This window comes from Sycon ciliatum, chromosome 9 (genome assembly GCF_964019385.1).
Source record: "Sycon ciliatum chromosome 9, ocSycCili1.1, whole genome shotgun sequence".
Classification (NCBI taxonomy): Eukaryota; Metazoa; Porifera; class Calcarea; order Leucosolenida; family Sycettidae; genus Sycon; species Sycon ciliatum.
In genome coordinates, this window is record NC_088651.1 from 8813515 (window position 1) to 8836065 (window position 22551).

The window sequence follows — 22551 nt, forward strand, 5'->3', positions numbered from 1 at the left end:
TAAAGCACACACGTGTGTGTGTGCCTGTGTGTGCGTGCGTGTGTGTGCGTGTGTACGCATGTGTGTGTGGGGGGGGGGGGGGCAGGCATGTATGTATATCTCGCTCTCAATACGTTGCACTGAGGATGTGTTGTCCATGCAACACAAGCTGGCTTCTTGCCCTCTGCTTATTTGGAGCACACGGCCCTTTTCACGGTCCGTGGTGTGAGTCTCTGTGCCCTGTATTTCCACTATTATAAGTCGCACCTTTTTTTACACCAAACGTCTCGGGCAAAGAAGGGGATGTGACTTACAATTGAGTGTTACATCCTACTTCTGTGAGTATATTGAAAGTTTGAAACAATATTGCTCAAACCTGAAAATGGGGATGCGACTTATAATCGAGTGCGACTCATCCGGCCTCTGAAATATTTCTCTCCTAAATGTTTACCCCTCTGTATCAGAGCTCACACTGTCCATCTCGGGAAAGACTCAACCTACCCCTTCCCATCTAGTGACCAAACGAGCACCTCTGCTCGTTTGGTCACTGCGAATTAAAATATAATCAACAACAACTTATGATCGGGGAAGTACGGGAAGTACTTGTCAAATACGTGCGTATTATCTTCGGTCGTCTAGGTATCAGTCGCTAGGCATTGCACATGATCGCCTGGGAGTAGCACACGTGGTTTTAATCTGTGCGCACGTCATTCCTCTTCCTCTTCCCCTCCAGGCTCCAGGCATTATTACGTTCTCAAACACATCGCCTCCAGTACTACTGGGAATCAGTCATTTACAAAATATGGCTCTGAGCTGTGGAGCGTACATGTGCAGTGCTCCGCTAGCATAATAATTATACAGGCATCCATGGTGAGGCTAGCAATACTCCATGGTGATACTAGAACATCTCCATGGTGATGCTAGAACATCTCCATGGTATACTAGAAAGTATCCATGGCGATGCTAGAGAGTGCTCAGAGGATAAGGCATGGTGTCCAAATGGATAAAAAAGAAGAAGCAAGGAGCATGGAGTGGCTCAAGCAGTGGCAGTGGTGGTGGCAGCTATGGAACTAACTTACTGTGTGAGCAATAATAATAATAATAGGACTGGATATTTATCTCTTTCTGGTCTCCGGCGGCTCTCTCAACATCTCATGCAGCCACTGTACACGCTGGAAAAGGCCAGCTGCAGCTAAACGGCTATGGTTACACATGCACACATGCATGCAAATGCATGCACATGCAGTGCCAAGAAAGACATCTACAGGCACTAGGCTAGCTGAAGGTCTGTGCTGCTGGATATATGGGCAGCATCAAGAGCGATACATTCTCTCACAGGCGACCGTTTGCGACGGTGACCCGCACACGCATAAGGTTACATGCACGGCTATTGTGCTATTCGACGGCCTCCCACATGCAGAGCAGAGCAAAGCGCTTGCGAAAGGCTGCTGCGATATATGCAGGCTATGCGGACAGTCGTGTCACGGAATGCAACGAATTATCAACTCGAGCTACTGCACTACTCTAGTGTGACTGATATGCATGCTATGGCCGCCTGCATGCTATGGCCGTCTGCATGCTATGGCCGTCTGCATGCTATGGCCGTCTGCATGCTATGGCCGTCTGCATGCTATGGCCGTCTGCATGCTATGGTCGTCTGCATGCTATGGCCGTCTGCATGCTATGGTCGTCTGCATGCTATGGCCGTCTGCATGCTATGGTCGTCTGCATGCTATGGCCGTCTGCATGTTACTTAAAATCAAGGGCTAGTCAAGACCTACTTTCCGGTGTGTACCTCTTGTGTACTGCACTCTGCCGGTCACCGGCATCAAGTAATCTAGCAGTCGAAGGCACAATGCCTCTGTATAGTCTAGGGTTTGTAACAGAGGGTACGGCTCAAGTGTTCACATCAAGACCCAGTATCAGCAGCTATCAATACCCAGGGTCAGCAGCTAGAGGCTACTATCATTTCGGCCGCCGCGGCATCTCGTATGGCAAGTATCGTCACACGGCGTGACGTGGACTTCAAGACATCGTACGCTCTGTGGTAGCATAGACACCGAACACAGGGATAACAGGATAAGAAGATTCAGATTACGATCAGTCCAGGGTGAACGGTAAAGACTCACTGGTCAGCCAGGCTATCGCGCTTCGCGATAACTTCGCGACACGGGGGTCAGGCCAGGCGGAACCAGTCAGGTTGGTCAGGCCATGGCCGGCCAGACCAACTTGTTGACCGCCAACGTATGTGTACTGCTGAGGAGGTCATGTGACTACCCTCCATATCATACACAAACTGTATGAAAGCAGGGGCGTCGGAACTGGTGCGGCAGGTGCGGCCAAAGCCGCACCAATAATTTTCGCATTTTTTAAATTTATTTATTTTATTTTTTTACATTTCAACCTTGTTGGTGGCTTGTCGACTCTTGTACAGGTACTGTTTTACATCGACAATGCGGTGTATCATCAGCATACATATTCTTTTTATTATTCCATATGGCTTTTTAGGCCCAATTTTCAAAAAATTTCCCGGGGGAGGACCCCGGACCCCCTCTCACACTTTTGCCGCACCAATGTTAAACTCCTTCCGATGGCCCTGGAAAGTCATGTGTATACCCTCTGGCATATCATACACAAACTGTATGAAAGTCATGTGTATACCCTCCATATCATACACAAACTGTATGAAAGTCATGTGTATACCCTCTGGCATATCATACACAAACTGTATGAAAGACGAGGGTATGGCCGGACCAATCACAAACTGCTTCCACCGGTCCTGGGGATATACAATCAACCTCGTGAATAACCATCTCGGGTATACAACAACCCGCGAATAACGGCACAATCATCAGACCAAGTGACAATTTGACTGCATTCGTTCAACCTCACAAATAATGACAACTCGCGAATAGCGACTCTTGTCTCATGCGCGATCGAGCGTCGTTATTCGCAAGGTCCACTATACAAGCAGTGGCAAGACGACTAGCTTGAGGACGCATGACATAATGCATGACATAATGCATGACATAATGCATGGCATAATGCATGCAGGAGCGTAGGTCGCACATCGATTGCGTGGCGACAATGTATAACAGCACATCTGTGGTGTGATGACCATGTACCACCAGCAACCTCATAGTCGCCATTTTGTATATTTCGACTATCTATGACGACCATTTGCTGGTGTGTTGACCAGACTACGCTGCTACTCGCCTGATATGACATAATGTATTGAAGGACTTGTCGCGGGATCACAGAAGGCTATGCAACCAGAGTGGATGCGCAGCTGTAGCGACGGAGGTGACATCCAATGTAATGAATGGATCAATGACATGCTCTAGTGGATACCTCGGTGTTTGCTGTGCTGCCGAATGTGCCCATGCTGCACACCCACTGTTCCGGTTGACCGGTTGAACCAGCGGCGGATCCAGCGATCTCCACAGAAGGGGGGGGGGGGGGGTTCCAGTTTAGTCAAAACTGAATAGCGATACATATAGGTGCACATGCATATGGCTTCCAGTACTAAATTTAGGGAGTTCCGCGGAACCCCTGGAAACCCCCTAGGTTCAACCTAATACAGTGATGTCATTGATGATGTCATCGGGTTTCACATGAAGTCGCTAGCTGTAGAACGCAGTGTCAGTCAGGCTGTAGACCAGCATGATGCAGGGGTGTCTCGGAAGGTATTCGATATTGGTGCGGCCATGAATGGGTGGACGGTCCAGGGGGTCCTCCCTCGGGAAATTGTTTAGGGAAATTGGGCCCAAATAGCCCATTTTTATAATGCTTCAAAAGTCACAAGATGAAGTCATCGATGCGTCTTTGGCCGCACCTGCTGCACCAGTTCCGACGCCCCTGTGATGTCATGCTGAAGAGGGAGGGTGCCAGTGACTGGCGACTGTTCATTGTGAGTATGTACAGCTAAGCTGTGTTTTGGGCAACATTACCAACGCAGGCCAAGACCAGCACGTCGATGGATAATTTTGTTGCTAAGATCTCTGCTCAATTATAGATTTCATGTATTTGCATGACATCCTGCTGGTTTGTCTCCCCCTTTGCCTTCTTTGCCTTTTATTTGTATTCTTTTATCTGCTGTGGTTGGCTTCCACCCTTGACTCAGTTTTAATGGCCGTCATCATGATGTGCCATGAGATAATGATATACCGTATTATCTCTAATATAAGCACGGTCCTTTATTTTTTCAATGTACCTCCGCCCCGTGCTACTAATGGAGACGTTCCTTTATTGGAGACTGTTCCATTATTATTTCAACCTCATTTCAGAGGCATGTTGCCATGCCAAATTCATGTATGACACACACATTTCAGGGGTTTTTTCGCCGACACAGATAATGAATTTACACAGTGTGCTTATAATGGAGACTGAGCACTTTATTTTTTTAATGCCGCCCAAGGTGTTCTATTATTGGAGACGTGCTATTATTGGAGACTGTGCTTATATTAGAGATAATACGGTAAATACAAATACAAAAATACAAAATCTATGGGGCTTACTGGGATTGTGATGCGCGACTCAGGTTGCAACTGTTGATGGCCAGTAGCTTATCACCTTCGCGTAACTTGCCACTCTGCAACACGACACCGACACACACACACACACACGCACACACACACACACACACACACACACACACACACACACACACACACACACATACACACGTGCACATACACGCATGGACAGTACCGGCATTATAGCAACATGTACACCCAGGAGACGAGTAACTTAGCTGTTTGACTGCATGGAATCTTACGTCAGGGGTTGAAGCGTGACGGATACATAATTATACTCGTCCCCTGTGTTTGTGCACAAAAGAATGCCAAGAGTCCTCTAAACAGGTACTGTATCTGGTAGCATGTGTAGTAGAACGTGATTTTGTGTATGTCGTGTGTACGTGGTGTTGGTGCATGCGCGTGTTGCTGTGGTGTGAAAAGCAGTCTCCGTCTTGAGTTTGTCATGTCTAGTTGTGTTTCCAACTTTCCGTAGTCATCTTGTAATAAACAGTCTTCTAAATGTAGTTACCGTTGTCCAATTGTATACGTGTGGAGATTGCACGGGGCTGGGAGCAGGTGGAGAAAGGCATCTACAACATTGATGGCAGCGGTGGGATTCGAACCCACGCCTCCGGAGAGATTGGTACAACACATACACATACACAGGTACTAGCTTACCTCTGCTGCTGGGTAACCGGGAACAAGAGAGGAGATGTACAGGCCAGGAGCTGCGCCCATTAGCTGTGCAAAACACACAAACATACGTACATGCTGACCAACCGGACCGGTTCCGCCAGGGCTGATATCACCATCTGTATTCGCAGCAGAAACCAGGGCCCCGGGCGTAGCAGCCGGTCCGGCCGTTGTGGCTTTGGCCGGACCGGTTTTTTTGGAAATGGTAACACAATGCCAAAAGTGCCCAGAATGCAGGATTGTGGACCCTAATTTCAAAATTTTCCCGAGGGGGGACCCTCCACCCCCCCCCCCCTCTCCAGCCGGACCCCCTCCAACAGCGGTGCTATGCGCCTGGAAACACGATAGAGGATTGATCATGATTGACTTACTGTTCCATCAATCAGTCCCATTCCGATGCTACCGGAGTCTGTCTTCTTCAGGTTGACCACTACAAACTCGTCCGTACTGTCGGTGTCCACTAGCTCGGAGTGCAGAGCCTGTGTCGACCGTGATATGTTTCTGTTCAGTGTGGATGTCGGGGAGGTGGTGAGACTGGACGGCGGTGAGGACCAACGACCGCGTGATGCGCCTGCAGTCACTACCACCGAGCCTGCTGCTGCTGCTGGTGCATTCCCTGCAGTTGCTGTTGTGGAGTCTACGTCACCCCCACTGCTTGGGTTGGCGGTGGTGCCTGCTGGAGATGTTGCACTGGCTGCTCCTGCTGCTAATCACAACATAACAACGTTCACAGGGGAGAATAGAAGAAGGATAACAATGTTGTTCGTGACCTACACCACATACAGAGGACCAAATGTTTCTTCTGGTACCAAAGGAAGAATCAACGAAGGAAGGAATGCGTACAACATCATAATAGCGCATGCGCTCTGCGGCGGAACCTGCGCAGCCCGCACATCGCCCGCACGGACACAGCGCCACGCAGAACACAATGCCGAAAAGGGGACCGACCTCGTAGAGGTCACGGACAACAACAATATTACAGAGTGTGGACCCAGGTGGAAGGAGTGGACAGCTGGTAACAGCAGCAGCAGCAGCAGCAGCAGCAGCAGCGAAGAGTGATGGCAGCATGTAAAGAGATGGAAGACACGCACACATGCACAAACGTGCACACATGCGCACCCCACCCCACCCCCCCCCCCACACCTCCAGTCATGCACACACAGAGAGTACATTCACAGAGTACATTGACTGTCGTACCACGTGATTGCTGGTCCTCTTTACTACCGGTGGATGCTGGCTGCTGACGTCGATGACGTCGTAAGACTTGCGGTGTGCCTACAGTGTGAAAGCAAACACAACCACAGCCATAACAACAATCAGCATCAGCAAGAGATACAATACAACACACCATTGGACCATTGGACGCCCATCGCCGGAGGCGATGATGGCGATGCTACAGCAGAAGCCATAGCAGCTTGTGCTGGGATTGCACCATTCAACAGCTTGCAAGGCTGAGGAATTGACCGCCACTATTCAGCCTGGTCTACACCACACAGCTATGAAGTGGTTTTTTCTGGCCAGTGAATCCCTACTTTTTGGTCTTTTTCATTTTTTTCACACACACATCACACCACATACTCCGGCATGCACTGGCTGTTGGTAACCACCCAGGAGAATGAAAGAAAAGTCAAGAGGAGTCTGAGAAAGAGAAGAAAGACGTGTGTGACCATAATCGTCGGGAATCGAACCCGCAACCTATCGATTGGAAATCGCTGCACATACCACTGCACCATATGGGACACACACACACACACACACACACACACACACACACACACACACACACACACACACACACACACACATGCACGCACGCACACACACACACACCAGTGAGAGAGACACAGACGGGCAGAGATACAAGGGGCTATTGACCTATCGCAGTATCTGAGGGAACAAAGCTACAAGTGTAGGCAACAAGGAAATTTACGCCAGCTGGCCAGTGAACGGACAGATCGGAACGCTGCATGGCCGTAAACACCCACAGATACTCACAAACACCCACAAACACCCGTAGACAACCACATACCATCCTCCTCATCAGCTTCCGCAATAGCAGCTAGACCATAGGAAGCACTATCAACGTCTTCCAGGCAGACGTCATCAAGAACAGTCGTCTTCGCCGTGGACTCCACCGATGTTGACAATGATGATGTTCCACCGCCCGACTGTGGAGACGGGAGCTGAGGGGAAACTATGGCAACGGGACGGCGTGATTCGTCACCGGAGCTGCTTGTGACGTTAGTTGGTGATGAAGAGACTGGCAGGTTTGAGTCGAGGTCCGTCTTTGAAGTAGACAGTGATCTGCCGCTGTCTTTGGACAAGGGATAACCTGGAAACAAGACATTACACGTGGACAAACGTGCCCATAGGCGTACACACATGGTCACACATATGTACATGTGCAATAACACATACACACACACACACACACGCACACATACACAATACAAACAAACAGAGAGATGTGCAGTCACTAAGGGTCAGACACAAGTGGAGCCCCTATCAACGAACTCTTCTTCTCCTACCCCCCCCCCCCCCACCACCACCACCACAGGCTGGAAACGTACAACTGCGACACTACACCACGTGCTGTGAGTTTTCGCCGCCGGCGAATCCCATAGAAATGGTATCAGAAGTTGCACACTCTTGGAAGCTTATATACTCTTGCTCAGACAGCGATGGTCAAAATTAATGCCATAATAATGGTGATAAATATGGTAGATATTTGTATTCCGTGAGAAAAAATCTGGGTGCGGCATATACTGCAGTGCGGCGTATACTCCAGTGCGGCTTATACTCTGGACAATACGGTAACTGAGTTACACCATCACGTCTTCACAACAAACATACCGTATTTCCCCGTAAGTTAGTTCTCCCCAATGACTTAGTACCCCCCCCCCCCCCCCTATAAAAAATACACTTTCCACTGCCGAGGTTATCACCCCGAAAGACAGTTCCCCCCGAAAGATAGTAAGCTCGTACCCGTCCTACATGTACAGACACCGTACAGTACATACATCATATGCACGAACACTAGAGTTGCGCAGGCTTCCCACTGCGTGTCATTTATCCCCGATGAAAAAGTACTCCCCGAAAGATAGTACCACCCCCGAAAGTTAGTACTCATGTGGCTGCTAAGTTCGGAAGTTAGTACGTACTAACTTACGGGGAAATACGGTATTTTATATTTATTACAACTTCTCACGACTCGGTGGAAACACCGGCCACTGTCAAGAGAGTGGGTGATTGCCAACCACGGCGATAAATAAAAGTAAGGGGAGCGAAAACAAAAGAGTATCAAAATCAACAGCAACATGCCGTCATCACTAACCTGCATCAGCCATCTGTCGGCAGAGAGAGGCCATGAAGTCGGTGATGCCCACAACCGGTGGTACGGACTGTAAGCTGAAGATGTAGTTACCGGTCGGGATACGCAATGGAGGATGCGAGGCAAAGCTGACCAGTACATCGTCTGTAGGCATGGTAACCACAACACACACAAGGTAGTCATGGTGACCAAACACACACACAGAGGAGTCATGGGAACCAACACACACAGTGGAGCCATGGGAACCAACCACACACAAAACTGCGCACCACACACACAATAGTCTACGACTCGGATCTCCCGTTTTTCCACTGCCGATAGTGCTTTAAAAGAACCCCATCTCTCACACACACTTACACACGTGCACGCAAACGCACACACAAACACGCACACACAGTACATACCCCCCCCCCCCCACACACACACACACTACGGACACACGCACACACACACAACTCACCCACATCCTGTGCACTAGCCATCTCTGAAGACAGCGGCAGCCAGCCAATAGGACGTCGATGGTTGGCACCGAGTTGATAGTGTTGTAACAGACGATGTAACTGAGCTGGTGTCAGCGACTTGTGCTCGGCACGCAACTGTGACCATGATGTCTGTTCATGCCACAAACACAAACACACACACACACACACACACACACACACACACACACACACACAGACACACACACACACACACACACAGACACAGACACACACACACACACAAACACAGACACAGACACACACACACACACAGACACACAGACACACACACACACACACACACACACACACACACACACACAGACACACAGACACAGACACACACACACACGTGCACACACGGATGGGGACAGCCGCACACATATTAACACCATCGGAACTGCCAGGAAACACACACACACAAACACACATGTGCACACACGGATAGGGAGAGTTGCTCAAAAATTAACACCATCACTTATCAGAACCGCAAAGACACACATACTCATGCTCGCGTGTACGCACACACGCAAGCGCACAAACACACATACACGCACACACGCGCACACACACACACACACACACACACACACACACACTTGTGCACACAGGCAAGGCAATACCTGAAGCAAGGCCTGCTTTGGCGATGCAAGCAGATCAGCTGCGGCTGACAGCTGTTGTAGATGACGAATAGCTTCCTTGGTGACACCTTGCTGTGATGCCCATGTCTCCAGTATGTCTAGATTGGTGCGAATCTGAATACCCTTGTTCCAGCTAGCAGCAGAGGATTGATATTGACACACACGTGCACAGACATACACATATGACAAGACACAGGCACACAACATCAATATAAAACGAAATGTGTGTTGCACTGATCTTAGATTTGCAAAGCACTAGAAGTCTATTGAAAGCACCCATTTCGTCCAAGCAAATAGTATGACAACACGATGTGTACGTTTGACATGACAATGTGTACAGATGACATCACGATGACATCATTATGACATAGTGCACACACCCAGCCTATAAGGAGTCTGAGGTGCCATGTAGCACAAGTGACCCTGTGAGTTCTATTCAGCTCTATTACGAACAGCACGGCGTGGCAGAGAATGCAATGCGAACACGGGAATGCTGGGTGTGTTTGTTTGTTTTTTAAACCCACCGGTAAAACCGGTCACCGGCCCCTTCGTCCATCAGAGTGTTGAACAGCGACGCGTTGGTGAAGAAGAAGATATTGGACAAGAGCTGCAGAGTAATGTTTGGGTGAAGCTGACTCTGACCCAGTAGATCCAGTACTAACTATAGGTTACGGTAGCATAAGATACATACACAAGTACACACATACACACATACACACACACACACACATACACACACACACACACACACACAAACAGTCAAACACACACACACACACACACAGACACACACATCGGATCAACTTCATGACATACTAGAACTAGCCATGCACAGACACAGGACATGTAATGAGACCGTGATGATATTGCAAGTGTCATTGACCATTCTACAAGTACAGTGTGCAGTGCATTGCCATCTTTGCTGTCATTGTCGCCATCATCATTGTCATTGTCGTCATCATTGGTGGCGACAACAGAAGTGATGGCATTGGCACTAGTACCACCGCCTCCGCCACCAACCACCACCAGCAGCAGCAGCAGCAGCAGCAGCAGCCGCACCAGCAGCAGCAGCAGCAGCCGCACCAGCAGCAGCAGCAGCAGCCGCACCAGCAGCAGCAGCAGCCGCACCAGCAGCAGCAGCACCAGCAGCTGCACCAGCACCAGCAGCAGCCGCACCAGCAGCAGCAGCACCAGCAGCTGCACCAGCACCAGCAGCAGCCACACCAACACCAGCAGCAGCAGCACCAGCAGCACCACCACCAACAGCAGCAGCAGCAGCAGCAACACCAACAGCAGCCGCACCAGCAGCACCAGCAGCAGCACCAGCAGCTGCACCAGCACCAGCAGCAGCCGCACCAGTAGCAGCAGCACCAGCAGCTGCACCAGCACCAGCACCAGTTGCACCAGCAGCAGCAGCAGCACCACCACCAACAGCAACAGCAGCAGCAACAGCAGCAACAGCAACAGTAGCAGCAGCAACAGTAGCAGCACCAACAGCAGCAGCAGCAGCACCAACAGCAACACAAACAGCAGCAGCAGCATCAACACTAAAAGAGAGCTAATTGTCATATCTCTTTTACAAAAAGAGTCTTTACCCAATCCCCATATTCATACTTCTTCTCTCTTATCGGCCACATCAAGTCATTATCATGAGAAAAGAAAGATTTCCAAGAGAGATTCTCCAACTCACCTGGAGGATGTCAGTCAACCGCTTGACTTGACTGTCTTTGTGAGCAGCAGACGTGGTGGTGCTCCGGCCATCGTTGTGCTTAGAGTCATTCCCGCCGCCATCACTTCCACAATCTCCACCGCCAGCACCAGCACTAGCACCACTGCCGCGCTTGCCAGTGGGCGAGGTGGAGTCGATATCGGACATGCTGCTATGGTCACTGCCGCTGACGCTGCGTCCCAGACCGCTGTCCGATGAAGTGGAGTGGCTGGCCGTGAAGCCATGCCCATGACTCTTGCTACCACTGATGCTGGTGGCTTTCTGATCGCCGGAATCGCCCGTCCCGCGGTGCATGAACTCAAACGGATTCTCGTCCAGTACTGCCGGCAACACCATGTACAGAAGCTGACGAGCAAAACGCACACACACACACACACACACACACACACACGAATAGGCTAGTGAGAACACATGCACACACGTGAGTGTACAACTATGGCCTGTGCAACGTCTATCGAGTGCTGCGACAACGGCAGAACTTTACATCACATGATATGGTTCAGTAGGTTACACTACCGAACCGTGCAACGTGACGACCGGAGAGTGGCACCCAAAGCAGTGTATCTATCATGCACTGGGTGCAAAAGCCGTGTGCGGGTTTGTCACGCGATGTGAAGTTCTGCCGTCGCAGGCCTCCTAAACCGGGGTAGCATCCTCTTGGGAGATACGTAGTCTTGTTGCTATCAAGCAAGATACACAGCAGTGGCTAAAGGAATCCGACCTGCGGGTCAAAGTAACCTAGCGCCGCATTTCCATGCACGGTCCAAGAAACCATCTGAGGGCCACAGGGACAGCACGAGCGCCGGCGCTGCTTTGGGTGCATGGGTGGGATTTCTTTGGCCGTGAATAGAACTGTTACAGGTACAGGCAAGTCCTGATACAACGAACACCATTGTGCAGGAGAACGAGTTTCTTTATAGCCAAAGTTTGTTATAACAGAAACTCACTTAGAATGTTGGTTCAAACTGGGACATGGACAACGGTTCGCTATATCAAGAAATTCGCTATACCGTATTTTTCGGAGTATAGTGCGCACCTTTGTATAACGCGCACCCCCAATCTTCATTGGGGGTGCGCACTTCAATCTGCATTGAAGTACATGCATTTCATATTCGGAGCATAGTGCGCACCTGCGATTTAGGGCCCAAAATAGCACATCTAAAGTGCGCACTATACTCTGGAAAATACGGTATGCAAGTTCATTATAAGTGGAGTGGACTGTACCCACCTTTGTGACTGGATAGAGGACCTGCTGAAACGCGTAGATCACAATATCCTGCAGTGCCGTCAGGGACTCCGATAGCTCTTGATCGAGTGCAGCTTCGGCAGAGTCCAGTGCTGTGCCACCGCTGAGAGAGGACAGTGAAGCGTTTGTGGACGCGGAAGCCGGGTTGACGCCAAGATTGCGCAGCAGCCTGCGTGCGCAGTTAGCGATCTCCAGAACGTTGGCCATCCACGCGCTCAGCTCTTGCAGGTCATGTGACATGGTGTTGAGCAAGTGCATGGGGTCAGTGTCACTGTACCAAGGTGAACACACACACGCACCAATGCACAAACACACACACACACACACCATTTGACCATTTGACGCCCATCGCCGGAGGCAATGATAGCGATGCTACAGCAGAAGCCATAGCAGCTTATGCTGGGATTGCACCATTCAACAGCTTGCAAGGCTGAAGAATTGACCGCCACTATTCAGCCTGGTCTACGCCACACAGCTATGAAGTGGCGTTTTCTGGCCAGTGAATCCCTACTTTTTGGTCTTTTTCATTTTTTTTCACGAACACACACACACACACGAGTAGCAAATCAACACACACCGCTACCTCAAAACAATCCGGAGTCTACCTCCCCTAATCCGGACGTCCCTAATCCGGGCACGTCCATCTACTGAGCACCTTTATGATCCATCTACTTCAGAAGTCACAAAAATTGGCTTTCACGCTTCGACGAAAAACGGCCCCAAACACTATTGGTTGGCCAATCCCTAGGTACGCGAAGTGCTCGGTCTCAACCTGCCCGTATTACTGGAGTTGTACTGCTACAAATGCAGACAGCCCATGGGTTACACACTCACAGTGTCAGATGTGCCTTGTGGTCGTCCAATATCGCCGCTGTTTGCTGGGAAAGAAGGCAACCAGAAAACATGCCCACGGGCACACAAACACACGCACACACATACACATACACATACACATACACATACACATACACATACACATACACATACACACATTATGGTCCCGAGGGAACAAACACCCGCGTATGGCCCCCATCCGAACAAACCCAAATATGGCCCCCACCGCACACACACACACACACACACACACAAGCACAAGGTCCAGAGTACACATGCCCACACATGCAGAGACGCGCAGGTGCGCACACACACACAAGCATACGGGTGGTGAATGAAAGCCGCCAGCAAGTAGTCCTAAAGTAGTCCAGTGAAGCGATGGAAAATCGGCGGTGAGAACAGCAGTGGCACGTACACGTACATCGAAGTACATATACATCGTATAAAAGTTCAGCAAACTTATCATTTTGTGCACCTACATTCCATGAGCATGTATGTGCACATACAAACATACAGAAACAAGCGTACCCTCCTCCTAACCAAACACACACACACATACATACATGCACACACATGCACACGGACGCATGCATGCACAGACAGACAGACAGACGGGCAGACAGATGGACGGACGGACAGACAGACCACCCCACACACACATGTCGGTGCCGCTACATTGACTACTGAGTTCACTCACCCACACTACGCCCTGCAGCGCTTCACACGCCTTGCCTAGAAACCGCTTCAGGTACTGCTTTCTCGCCGTGGACAGAGAAGACTTGCCGCTCGCCGCTACTGCATCCTGCTCTGCTCCTGCTGTCGCCGTTGTCGCTGGGTTGAACCTCACTAGTGCCAGGATAATGGCTGCGGATGGAGATAAGGGATTAGGTAGTGAGCTGACGTCTGCAGTAGTCAGCGTCAGCTGCACAAAGACATCTTCCTGTTGGATGCCACTGAACACTAGCGGCATAGTGCGAGTCAGACTGTCGGACGGCGAAGAGGGTGTGCTGCCACCCTGCTGATGCTGTGGGTCAGAACCGATGGAGACCGTCGATAGGCTCACAGATTTGCGTGACGATGCTGATGATGATGATGTCGTGATGACTCGTGCCGAACGTTGCGACGATGATGTTGATGGTGTCGCCTCGCTGGTTTGCGAGGACGGGTCATCGGCCAACGATGCAGTATGCATAGAGCCGCTGGTGATGTCGGTCGTGGTGGACAGACTGCCGGCAGCTGAGGTGAAGTCTGGCTGCGGCAACCACTTCCAGCCGTTGCTCAGCGACAGCGGCTGTGACGGGTCGCGGAAGACGAAGACGTGAGACGTGGCCAGGTGCAGTAGATCTCCATCTCGCAACACCAGCATGCCGGACACCGGTGCGCCATTCACTGCCACGTGAGCCTCCTTGGCCGCGTCCAGCGAGAAGATATCGCGCCGGTCCTGCATCTTGGCGGCGTTCAGCGAACTACTACTGTTCCTACTGACCTCCGTACAGCGTATCGTACAGTGGAGAGGCAGCAGATCATACCCAGCCAGCGCTATGCTCACACTGGTGCCGGTCGCTAGCTGACCAATGGACGTTACCTTGTCGATCAAAGGGTACACGAGGAGGTTCTTCTCCGGCTGGGAGCACGAGAGCGTGACGAGGAACGGCGTGCAGAGGTTGTCCGTGTACACACCCGTGAACTGCAGCTTGGACGGAGAGTCGCAGAAGCGCTGTACGTACGTCAGCTGCGGCGTCACCGCCCGGCCACTGTCCTCCGCTGGCTGCTGCTGAGCCTGGGGGGACGAGCTGCGTGACGGAGTGCCCGACGAGAGGCGGTACTGCGGCACGGCGTTGCGATGGTGTACGTACATGCGCCGCTCCGAGCCCATGTCAACCTGCCAGAGGCGCATCAGCACCTGCGGGTACTCGTTGGGCGCCACCAGCCGAGAGTAGCGCGGCGTGAAGCGCTGCGCCACGTTAGCCCAGTCGGCGACGCCATCGTTGTATTCTATGATATCGCCGGACACGCAGTGGTACCATTCCAGCGCTCCTATGGTCTCGTACAGCACAAAGTCGTCACAGCTCTGATCGTAGATGAACAGGCGCTGCAGCACCGACTCAATCACATCTCTGGCCACCGTGTCGTCGGAGGCGAACACCGTCTTGTAATCTGAAGCGCTCTGCTCTTGCAGGCCCGGTCCGGTGTACACCCGTATGGAGTTCACGGCCGACGCGCTACTACGACGACGCTCCTCGTCGCCATGCCAACTGCGCCGGTTGCCGGCACTGCTCTGGCGGCGCATGTTGCGTCGCAGTGTCTGTATGAGACGGCGCGGCGTGGTGCTGCTGGTACTGCTGGTGGTGGCATGGCCGGGCGATTGCATGCTCGTCCCAGTGGTGCCGGTGTAGGCGCCACCAGCATTGTCGCCGGGCATGATGCCAGCATGGTGATCCACACTACTGCTGCTATCCGACACAGAGTCTGCATTGATGCTGGACTGGCTGAGGCTAAGCGGACGACGGCCCACCGGGCTACTGGAGAGCGGCAGCGACGAGGGCATGACGGACAAGGTACTCATCGTCGCGGCAACCTGCTCTCGTTCCACTGACAGCGACTGGCGGTGCTGGGCTAGGGCTGCCGACGTCGTCGTCGTGCCAGGTCTGGGTACGAGTACACCTTCGCCGCTGCTGGTGAACAGGGTGCTGTCCGTGTCAAGGGAATCTTGCGAGGTCGTCTTCGCTGCCGTCACAACGTTAGAGGCAATTGCCGACGATGCCACGGGAGTCGTTGTAGTCGTCGCGGTGGTCAGGAGCGATGCAGTGCTCTCTCTACCGACCGTACTGAGAGCAGTAGCAGATGATAGCTGGTCAAGGTGGTCACCACCACCACCACCACCACCACCAGCAGCACTAGCAGCAGCAGTAACAGCAGCACTACCAGTGGCAGCAGTACATTCTACAGGGTCTGTCTGCCGTAGCAGATAGCGGTGCGGGGCGTCGGCTGCCGAGCGGAACGAGATCTGCAGCGGGTACTCGTCGTCCTCAAGACGATGCTCCCCTGCAATAGAGTTTGGGCAAGCGGATGCACGTACACACACGCATACACAAACACACACACACACATACACACACACACACACACACATCATCATTAGCATCAGCATCACAACCACAACTGGGGTGAACTACTGGTGTTTATTAAAGTGCATACATATACATATACTCCGAATAATGTACAGCACATTCCTGTCAAAACCCAATGCTTGACATATTCCTGCCAGAGGTGGACAAATAGTAATAAAAACGTTAGCGTACCGTGACGATCGACAATGGCGAGGTAGAAGTGGCCAGGATGGCTTCTCAGACGTTCGTCGATGCAGGTGGAGAACTTGGGCAGCAGCAGCGGCACCAGATCCAGTGCCGATGTGGTGTTCTGAACCCGTACAACTTTAGCCGTCTCTTGTCCTGATGGTGATGTGTAGTAGAAGCGAAGAGCGCCTTCGTAATGCACACCCTGCAGCAGCAGCAGCAGCAGCAGCAGCAGCGGCGGCAGCAGCAGCAGCAGCAGAAGCAGAAGAAGCAACAGCACCCACAACAAACAACCATCACTGACCAGAAATGGGTGCGGTAAGGGCAAACACTCCAAAAAATAAGACACAGTTGAAAGTAGTGCTTTCACCAAGATTTCATTACAACAGCTCTATTATAAAATCCAGACATCTCCTCTTTCCATAGGTGAGTGAGTGATGGAAAGACAGAAAATACTGAGGCGAATGACACGTTTGGGCGTCCCTTCCCCTCCCTTCCTCCAACCATGAACTACTGTACCTGTTTCTAGTGTTCGACACGTAGGCACTACACGTAGGCACTACACGTAGGCACTACACGTAGGCACTATACGTAGGCACTACACGTAGGTACTACACGTAGGCACTACACGTAGGCACTATACGTAGGCACTATACGTAGGCACTATACGTAGGCACTACACGTAGGCACTACACGTAGGCACTATACGTAGGCACTATACGTAGGCACTACACGTAGGCACTACACGTAGGCACTACACGTAGGCACTACACGTAGGCACTATACGTAGGCACTATACGTAGGCACTACACGTAGGCACTACACGTAGGCACTATACGTAGGCACTACACGTAGGCACTACACGTAGGCACTACACGTAGGCACTACACGTAGGCACTATACGTAGGCACTATACGTAGGCACTACACGTAGGCACTACACGTAGGCACTACACGTAGGCACTATACGTAGGCACTATACGTAGGCACTACACGTAGGCACTACACGTAGGCACTACACGTAGGCACGCCCGCCCGCCCGCATCTACACATCTCCAAGAACAATGTCTGCTGCACATGCAGTGCACATAGCACATTCAACACGGCTACAGATAACGACCAAAACGCTGACCGACCGATGAATTCCACAGCACTAACACGGCACCGTTGGTGGCAGACTTTCAAAGTCACGTGCACACGGGCACACACAAAATTTAAGGACGGTGCACACACAATGTGCATGTGTGTGTTTCCATAGGTAACTGTCTTGGCCGTTTTATGCCGATGTACTCCGTGTGGTGTAGACCAGGTGTGCATAGGTGGTCGATTCACATGGCTTTGCCAGTTACGTGGATTAGACAGTTATCTGGCGCAAGTCTTGATCTGTCTCATTCGGATCTTGTTCGCTATCGTTGCTATAAGAGAAAATCTGTGGGTGCACATCCAGTGCATTTGCAGGTTTGCGTGCTTCTCTTGCGACGGGCGTATACATGGTACATGGTGGTACATGGTGTGTTTCCAAGTACCTACATACACAGAATAGCGGACAAGCCGTACATACGATCGATCGACTAACCAGCTGACAAGCTAAGTACAGGTCTACCCTCGTTGGTACGTCATCGGTCACAAGACAAACATCTACAGTAGACAACGATCAAAAATCCCCTGACGCCTGAAACGCATACATTCACGTCCGGATATCGGATACAGTCAGACCTCGCTTATCCGGTCCTCCTTTATCCGGTTCCCTCTCCATCCGGAAGAAAAAAAGGTGGTTACAGATTTACAGCAGACGTGTTCCATCCAACATAGCCAGTCACGGTTCAGTTCTCCGGTTCCATCGCCTACCCGGATATTTTTGTGGAGACCGGACGTGTGCGGTTAAGCGACGTGTGACTCTAGTAGGTAGTACTCGTTATAAGACAAAAAAATCTGCCCCCCCCCCCCCCGTGGGTTATCTACTAACCAGGGTTACCTAGATCTGAACGCTGCGGACAATCCTTACATATAACCGATCGACTAACTACCTGACAAGCTATGTACAGACCTTGCGCTGGCGGGGACGCTCTTTCGACCGACTACCACCGCCGGCTCTGGTCGGAGAGGTAGCGCTCGCTCCGGCGGCGTCCGTTTTCGTGGCGACGTCACGTTCCCCGTGCGACCAGGTCTTGAAGCGGCCCTTGCCGCGGCTAAAGATCCTCGACGCCGACAGCATGGTGGAGCGCACAAAGCCGACGCCGCGTTTCCGTCTGTCCACATGCCCGCGTTTCCCAGCCTGGCCGTCGTCGTCGTCGCTCAGACGTGTTGGTGTGGGTGCTGACAGGTCGTCAACGAGTGATGAGCCCGCTGTGTGTGTACTCATTGCTGCTGTAGCCGCCACTGACAATCCGGGTGTTCTTTGCTTTGTGAGCCGGCTTACAGGTGCCGGAAACAATGATGATGATGATGACGATGACGCCGGTGGGAAGGATTTACGGGATGTTGTCGCGTCGCGCGACCAGAGCACCCTGCCGGTGTGCGGATAAGTGTGCACTGATGTTGCCGCAGCATGCGCCGTCCCGCCGGATGGAGACGGGTGTTGTTGCCGTGGTGATGCGGGCGACGTGGCTGCAGCGGCAGTCGTTGCAGAGACGGCAGTTAGAGAACACAATGTATTGGACCTGCTGCTGCTGCTGCTGCTGCTGCTGCTAGTGACAGAGTCTGCGCTGGTTGCGACCACGCTGCTAGCGACGACGGAGGTAGGTTCAGAGACGGCAGCAGTGGCTATGTGAACATGTACGCTGCTGGTGGTATTGCTGTCAGCGCTGGCTTCCCTGCTTGTTGCGGGATCGTCGGCCGCGCCATTACTGCCATCGGGGTTCGTGAACCTAGTGTACACGGCATCGAATGCTCCGTGGCCGTCAGTACGACGTAGTCCCTCGTGTTCACGGCATTTACTCATTATTCAGGTGGCTAGAAGCGGGCGATCACATTCCATCGGCACAGAGTCCATCAGCCAGGCTGTTCTTAGACCATCACACAGTACCAGGACGGCCGAAAGCAGTTTTGGATTGGTCCAGCCAAACCATAGTCTTTCGTACAGTTTGTGTAGGGCACAGTGGGTAAACAAAACAGGACCTCCTCACAGACCTCAGCAGTACAATCATGTAAATATGCATGGGTCTGAGTACTCTGACAGTAGTAGAGAAGGTGCTACTGGAGGTGTGGCAGGCACGCACTTTGACTCAGTCAGTGTGCGGATCCGACGGTCACTGGCGCAGTACAGCAAAGTCGACACCCACTCCGTCACGCTCGCATCCCATCGGGAGAGACGCCTTACCCCGGCAATGCCATGTGTCATGTCCGCATCGCAACTCCGGCCCAACGTCCGTATCCAGAAGCAGCGGAGCTCGCGATGCCACGTCTTTCGCCAGCCGACGCGCGTGGCCGTGCTCTATTCTGCGATCCGCTCAGCGATGGTGTCCTACGAGGGAATGTGGACTCCGGAATTCGCAGCATGCGCTGGGCAAACTAGAGTCTGAGACCCTTGCTCACAACTGGGAAGTCGACAGAACTCGGAAGAAAGACTACGGAAACGCGGAGGAAACAAACAAGTGCTCATGTACCGTGCAACTAGCTTCTTGTTACCTAATGAACATGTCCAGCTAATCGTAATGCGAGAGATGACGGACATTTCAATTATTTCGATCTTGCCAGCGTGAACGAAGTCGATCGGTCCAGTGAACCGAGCACGTCGCGCAGCACGTCTATTGTAGGACACATGATCAAACATCAAGCTGACAAGCAGCTACAAAAATGTAGTCTACCCGTCTACGGCCGTAGATCTACAACATGCACACGATTTGAGAGCTATGAGAGGACTGTTTTATGACTTATGTACGAGAATCTCAAAACAGAGTTGAGTTGAAGCACTTCATTTGTCACCGGCACTGTGTCAGACCTGCCATGCCGGAGATCCGGAAGATGAGGACCTAACAAGTACCACGACTGCCACTTATACAATGACATGATTGAAGTTTCTACCTAGTCTGCAAAAAGTAAAGAAGTACATGACCATTCATTTCTAGGAACTGGCCCCTGGTCGGTGAGCAGGCATCCTTGCCTGTAAATCTGATGAAGTAAAAAAACAACAACAACAACAACCATTGTACATGTACAAGTAGAGTGAAACCTGCCTAAGACGACCGCTCAAGGGACCTTCAAAGTGCGGTCTCCCTTACCAGGTCACTGGTGGTCTCCTTATCCAGGGTCATTTGACTGGAAATAGCATCCCTTGGTCCTGGCTGCAGTGGTCGTCTGGGACAGGTGGTCGCCTTCAGTATCCGAGCGGTCGCTTTGACAGGTTTTACCGTGTAGTTAGTTGTGTTTGTTGCAGGCACATTACCATACAACTTATTACAAGCATTACCATGATTACCGGCCACTGAATGACTAGCCGCCGACTGTCCTACAAAAGAATTATGGGGATGATTTCCTGAAAAGAGAAAAAACCAAAAGGCTCAGCCCGGTCCCATAGCTCAGCCCGGTCCCAGACCCACCATGGTGGGTCTGGCGTTTTTTTCTCTTTTCAGGCAGTTCACTTCCCCGACTGATACTTTGAATTTGAAGTTCTCCCAATCCTTTCCAAATTTAATCACTTTCTTTCACCTCTGGTAGTTTCCAGAAACTGACCGTGGTTGGTCCCCTGGGGGAGGAAAAAGACCGTGCCAAGTGCCATCAGTATGTGTGGCACGTGTTGTGAGCTGCCTTTGGAGTGAAAAACTTGTCAGCGCCTTCTAGGTTCAGCCTGGTCCCATAGCTCAGTGGTTAGAGCATTGCTCATGACAAGCAGGGTCCCAGGTTCGAGTCCTGGTGGGTCTGGCGTTTTTTTCTCTTTTCAGGCAGTTCACTTCCCCGACTGATACTTTGAATTTGAAGTTCTCCCAATCCTTTCCAAATTTAATCACTTTCTTTCACCTCTGGTAGTTTCCAGAAACTGACCGTGGTTGGTCCCCTGGGGGAGGGAAAAAGACCCAAGTGTAATAATAATAATAATAATAATAATACAAGGGTATACAAGTAAGAACTAAGCGTGACAAGTGTGTATCAGCAACAAAAACAAAAAAAGTGAGAACGAATGATAATAATAAACAAGAAGGTGACAAAACACATTTAGGCACAAGTGGCAACAACGTTGCCACACTACACAAAAGAACATTATTTGAACAATTTTAGGGTAATAACACTATCTTTCTGGACACACAAATTCGGCTTATGAATGCGCTGACAAACAGCTTCCAAAACTTGTAACTGCAAAAGATAACCATGACGAGCACGGCACAAAACAGAAAAACAGGAATCAGAATAAGTACGACAACAGTCAGTACTAGAAACCAAATGATTGTATACTGAAGACTTATTACGAGACGGACGCACACAATCTCGACTCACGCGCACACCCTCACACTCACTCTCACCCTCACTCAGCTCACCTTCTCCCTCACTGTCCGAATCAGAATTTGTTGCTGATACACACTTGTCACGCTTAGTTCTTACTTGTATACCCTTGTGTTCTACACACTTTTGTGAGAAATCGCACCTCAATAATAATAATAATAATAATAATAATAATAATGCGTTTGCATGTTCAATAGCTAAGAGACTTGAATAACGACTGATAAAGATATTTCCTTTGTTACTCCCTTTATTGGTTGATGTACTTTGCCTGTCGCTGCAAATTCTTTATTATTGTTTTGATGTTGGAGTTCGGATTGAGTTTCTTTCCTTTCTTCCTTTTCCTTCCCCTATTTGTATTTCTTGTCCCT

The 22551-nt window shown here is 51.0% G+C and overlaps 1 protein-coding gene across 4 annotated transcripts in view; it reads right to left on the reverse strand.

The window, feature by feature from the left end:
* Positions 1 to 768: 768 nt before the first annotated feature.
* The window catches only part of LOC135824453 (ras-associating and dilute domain-containing protein-like), a 37203-nt gene continuing 15420 nt past the window's right edge, over positions 769 to 22551 (reverse strand). The window contains exons 1-16 of one of the 4 annotated variants that reach the window (XM_065337191.1): positions 18795 to 20574; positions 16755 to 16953; positions 14150 to 16497; positions 13453 to 13496; positions 12601 to 12889; positions 11334 to 11717; positions 10168 to 10304; positions 9626 to 9776; positions 8981 to 9131; positions 8524 to 8664; positions 7219 to 7521; positions 6387 to 6464; positions 5561 to 5895; positions 5175 to 5237; positions 4497 to 4570; positions 769 to 2021 (exon numbers count right to left, since the gene is read on the reverse strand). In XM_065337191.1, coding sequence (XP_065193263.1) covers positions 1925 to 2021; positions 4497 to 4570; positions 5175 to 5237; positions 5561 to 5895; positions 6387 to 6464; positions 7219 to 7521; positions 8524 to 8664; positions 8981 to 9131; positions 9626 to 9776; positions 10168 to 10304; positions 11334 to 11717; positions 12601 to 12889; positions 13453 to 13496; positions 14150 to 16497; positions 16755 to 16953; positions 18795 to 19688 — 5688 coding nt within the window. In that variant the 5' untranslated portion in view covers positions 19689 to 20574 and the 3' untranslated portion in view covers positions 769 to 1924. Of the gene's footprint in view, positions 2022 to 4496; positions 4571 to 5174; positions 5238 to 5560; positions 5896 to 6386; positions 6465 to 7218; positions 7522 to 8523; positions 8665 to 8980; positions 9132 to 9625; positions 9777 to 10167; positions 10305 to 11333; positions 11718 to 12600; positions 12890 to 13452; positions 13497 to 14149; positions 16498 to 16754; positions 16954 to 18794; positions 20575 to 22551 lie in introns of those variants that run through there. The other 3 variants (XM_065337188.1, XM_065337190.1, XM_065337189.1) reach the window with 3 other exon arrangements.